At 33.0% G+C, this 4,550-nt stretch overlaps 1 protein-coding gene across 1 annotated transcript; it reads right to left on the bottom strand.

Annotated features, from left to right (window-relative positions):
* Positions 1-809: 809 nt before the first annotated feature.
* Positions 810-4,339, bottom strand: LOC112514906 (cyclin-A2-1-like). Its single transcript, XM_025121544.1, has 8 exons — positions 4,221-4,339; positions 3,011-3,100; positions 2,249-2,351; positions 1,911-2,039; positions 1,707-1,782; positions 1,201-1,277; positions 1,080-1,113; positions 810-1,004 (listed from the first exon to the last, which is right to left on the bottom strand). Exons 4-8 carry the CDS (start codon positions 2,012-2,014, stop codon positions 972-974), a joined length of 324 nt encoding a protein of 107 aa, XP_024977312.1. The 5' UTR covers positions 2,015-2,039; positions 2,249-2,351; positions 3,011-3,100; positions 4,221-4,339; the 3' UTR covers positions 810-971.
* Positions 4,340-4,550: the final 211 nt, after the last annotated feature.

The raw sequence follows: 4,550 nt of genomic DNA, 5'->3' as shown, positions 1-4,550 counted from the left end.
AATTGTATGTTCTTATCCAAACTATGTTTGTAAGACGCTATAAGAAAAATGACCTTCAGATGAGAAGCTTTTGTTTTGTACTTAATGGTTTTAAAATTTTCTCTAAAGGTTTTATAGAAGCTTTCCATTTTCGTTAAAAAGCTTCTCTACGTAAAGGTTTTAGAGAGGGTTTCACAAGGGTGCATTTTTGTTAGCTTTTAGAGATGTTTTTTGGGGGTTTTAGATACACTTTCAAAGCTTATCTAAAGGTTAGTCAATTTTCTTTCAAAATCTTCTCTAAAAGCATTTAATTTTAAAGTATTGTGACGGTTTAAGAGCGTCTCTAAAAGGTACTTTTAGAGAAGGTTTACAAAAAAAACCTTCTCTAAAAGTATTGACTTTAGTTACATTCTATCAAAACCTTCTCTAAAGATATCATTTACTTATACTTTATAAACCTTCTCTAAATCTTATCTTTAGATACAAGTATTCAAAATCTTCTTTAAAGCTTATTTTTAGATACACTTTTAGAAGATCACTTTCTTCTCTAAAACGTTAATACTATATATTAAATTCATTCATATATTATCTATAGATTCATATAATTATATATATTATAATAGATGAAAATAATAAAACATAATATTAACCAACTTTATAAAAATCGGAAACAATAAAATTTTATATATTTTTTATTTTCATATAAAATACAAGATTTTTTAGAACAAACCTTACGTTCTATCTCAATTCATGCATCCATCCAAATTTATCCAAAAAAAATCCAAAATCATAATAGAATATATAACGATCTCGAGTCTTGTAACCAAAGTCTTGAACATTTAATTAGTGAAGCTGAAATACTCGAAAGTGGTTGGCCAAATACAATCGACCTCACCATTTAATGCAGCTCAGACATTTCATACTTCATATGAACGAGCCCAGATTTGGTTGAAGTAAGCTCGAATTCTTTTGAGGCAAGTCTAGCAGACATCTCAATGTGGCTTAATCGGCATGAAGAGTTGGTGCTATGTCACGAATCCATAGAATGAATTTTGTTGTAATGATCAAAAAGGCGATGAACAAACTTTGTATTAATGTACCTTATAAGAACTTTGTGCTGCTAAAATGAATCTCCTGAAAATAAATCGTAGATCATTGCGTATTAGAAGGTTGAGAGTTGGATGAATGTTTCTAACATAGAGTGGAAGTGTTGTTTTTTACCTAAGGAACTTTTTTACAGTTGGAACAGAAAGATGAAAGCTCAATATGTCCATAACTTGAAGCTCCATGTCCAGTACCTGATAAGTAAAAGGTAGTCGTTAGCCTTTAGACTTACACAAATTGGTTTTCAGAATGCCATATGTGGCAGGAAAGTTTAACAAGATGAAATGCAAGCGAGACGGGATCATTTGCTACAATTAATATCTGAATTTTGAGTTGAGGAAGGGACTAATTGAAGCAAAAGTGGTTGTATATCCATAGTTTGAGAAAACTAAGTAAGGCCGTTAAACACCAGAAACTTATTATTCAAGACCATTTACATAAACCTTATTATTGAGATTTTGGCAGGTAGCTAAGTGGATTACAAGAAACAGTTGAGCAAAATAGTGTTGCCAATTGTGACAATCTCTTGCCTCATTTACAAGACCTACACCTACCTAAGCTTATATTGTCATATGCTACAAGTATTAAAGTAAATCTGTAGTAGTAGCAGTAAGTGAATGTACCTCTTGTCTAGTGTAGGTGTCGTCTGTGATGAAACATAAGTCCTCAACACGTGGAGCACTAATTTCTTTGTACTTCCTTAAATAATAAGATAGATATACCATTAGATTCTAGGAAGATTAAAAAAAAAATACTCAAATCAATTGGACTAAAATCTTACCCGGAAAGTAAAATAATAGTGTTAAATTTTACCGGTAAGCACTTACCGGGTAAGTATTTGGTAAACGGCCCCTAAATCTTTAGAGGTGGATAAAGAGTGAGATAGCAGTGGAAGGGGCATCTTTCTGATAAAGAGTGAGAAAGGCTTCATATTTTTTACTGAAGTAATACACCCCCTGAAAATGTGCATCGACTGAAGGTGAGCATTAACAACACAAACAAATATACAAAGGCAGTGCTTCCAACATCATATAGGCATAAGAAACTTATAAGGTTAACTTATCGGGTAAGAGTTATCTAGTTATCAGGTAAGATCATTACTCTCTCTTACAGGACAAGACTCTCGATCCTACAGTATGTTTATTAGCAGATATTTCAAATTTACCATTGTTCTCCAGGACTTGATCCTTCATCTCTGAAACAGCACAGAGCATGTCTTCCTGTTTCAATTCTTAGTGCACCACTCAAGTTCTCAGCTTCTTCATCTCCTGCAACATATACATAATTGTTCATTAGTTTGATTGAATGATGTTGAACAACTTAATCATATGGCTTTGTACAAGTCTTCACTTGATTCGAAGCTATTAGAGTCTTCTTCTGGAGCCAAACTGAATTAGCATATGCGGATGGGTTTGGGATTACAGAAAGTGCTAAACTAAAACATAGATTGGGATTACTAAAATATAATTGCAGATTCTATAGTTAAAAAATGCAGCTTCTAATAATCGAGAATTAATGCTGCAGTCTCGAAAGTCTATGTATTTTAGACAAGAAAAATAAAAATAAATCCTATAACTCATATTTAGTGACATTAGAAAGAGTTTGGAAATTTCATTGGGTCAATCTTACAACTCATTTGAAAGACGAACATGTGCTGTTACACTTGCACAACAATTGTAATAATTAAGACAAACGTTCTATAAATTAATCTCTAAGGACACTTGATTTTTACCAAAAGACTGCACAAATGAAAGCTTGCCTGTGAGTACAAGAGATAGGCAGATAAATATAACACAGCCCAAACAACTGTAGTAATGTGACACCTAATGAGTTATGTATCTGCTTCATACAGGATACAACACACTATTGCATAATATTCCTTTTGGTCATGAGAATTCTAAATGACTCCACAACCAAAAAAGCTTACAATCTTGCTTTACTTCCTACATGGAGTGATGAGATTGTGCCACCACTTTCCAGTAAACTGCCCATCAATGTCTTCTTCAGAGTTTGCCAACTGGAAAACAACGCACCAACCAATATTAGAGGCAGAGGTTATGACTGACATGTTGATACTTATTAAAAAAATAAACTTTAACAAATGATTTTAAAATAACTTAACAATTAGTCGATGGCAGAACTTGGTAGACATGGTTGACGTGCATTGGTTTGTGCTAGGTATTCTTTCTCTTTTTCATGTAAATGTAGTTACCTATATTGTGCCTTGTGCTCTTGGTATTCCATTTCCTTTCCTCTGCTCATCCTCTTCCTCTTTATGTTCATTACCTTAAATCCTTCCATATTTATTAGACTTAATGGACAAAATGCAGTAATTTATTAGACTTAATGTTGAATGTCAGATTAGATAATAAGCTAGGGCAGAATGCAGTAATTTATTAGACTCTGCAGATCTCTGTAATATGAACTTGGTGGACAAAATACAGGTTCAGCAAACCAAAAAGCTCTATGGACAAGCTTAAAATGCAAAACTAGAAACACTATGGTTTCGGATTCTACAGATAGAAATGAATTACTCAAAAAATTACAATGATTAAACCTAGTACTTTTCAAACTTGAAACAAATGTTCAAATGAATTTGACACTAATCTTCTGGTACTTGTTAATTTTGTTCCTTGGAGGACTATTCATTTACAAACCATCCAATTCTAACAATCGTACGGACCAATCTTCACCATACATCTAGTCTAGTCTAATTTGTTTACATTTTGTTTCCTAATCTAAAGCCATGATCATAATGAATGATCCTTATAATCTTCCATATATATATATCTAACTGCAATTAATGAAATTTCCATTAATCTGGAATTCATAAATTTATCTGTTTGGCATAACACATCAAAGGCCTCTTGTTCCTTAGTTTCTTTATATGGGAGATAAGGGGTATCAAATTTGGGGGTTAGGGCACAGAGAGACTAATTTTCAATCGATTGAAACAACAGATTCAGATTGCAATTCGGATGAATCTACAAACTATACGAATCATCTAATTGACTGCAAATTGTTCGATTATTTTCAATTTCACGCCCAAATAACTCGGTAATAAATTACGTAGTTCTCAATACAATTCAAAAAATCATCAAAATTGGATAAAAATCACATAAAACTTAGGAATTTACCTCAGTTTTAGAAACATTAGTTGAGGTTGTGGTCGAAAATTTATGCTTGGAATCAACCGAATGCTTGCTTGAACTCCCACCAACAACTCTATTCTTGATAACAGACGAATCGAATTTAGTCTTTGAACAGAACCAAATTCCAAATCAATCAATGAAAACTTGCAGCAAAATGGCACATAATCCAACAATGTACCTTTCAGTGAATGAGATGCACAAAATCAAACTCCAACGTGATGAAACGCACAACAACAACTAACAACTCTGAACTCCGTGGTGAGAGTGAACAACGACGAGGAGGGGTCGATTAGCGATAAGGGTTTCAATCTGCCA

Source organism: Cynara cardunculus (assembly GCF_001531365.2).
Source record: "Cynara cardunculus var. scolymus isolate 2C chromosome LG 6, CcrdV1, whole genome shotgun sequence".
In the NCBI taxonomy this organism is placed as follows: Eukaryota; Viridiplantae; Streptophyta; class Magnoliopsida; order Asterales; family Asteraceae; genus Cynara; species Cynara cardunculus.
This window is presented reverse-complemented; position numbering and strand designations above follow the sequence as displayed.

Coding starts and splice junctions, on each gene's coding strand:
- LOC112514906 (XM_025121544.1), bottom strand. CDS start 2,014: ATGAAGCCTTTCTCACTCTTTATCAGAAAGATGCCCCTTCCACTGCTA. Junction 1,114..1,200: donor ACTGTAAAAAAGTTCCTTAG/GTAAAAAACAAC, acceptor ATTTATTTTCAG/GAGATTCATTTTAGCAGCAC. Junction 1,005..1,079: donor CAGCACAAAGTTCTTATAAG/GTACATTAATAC, acceptor TTCGTGACATAG/CACCAACTCTTCATGCCGAT.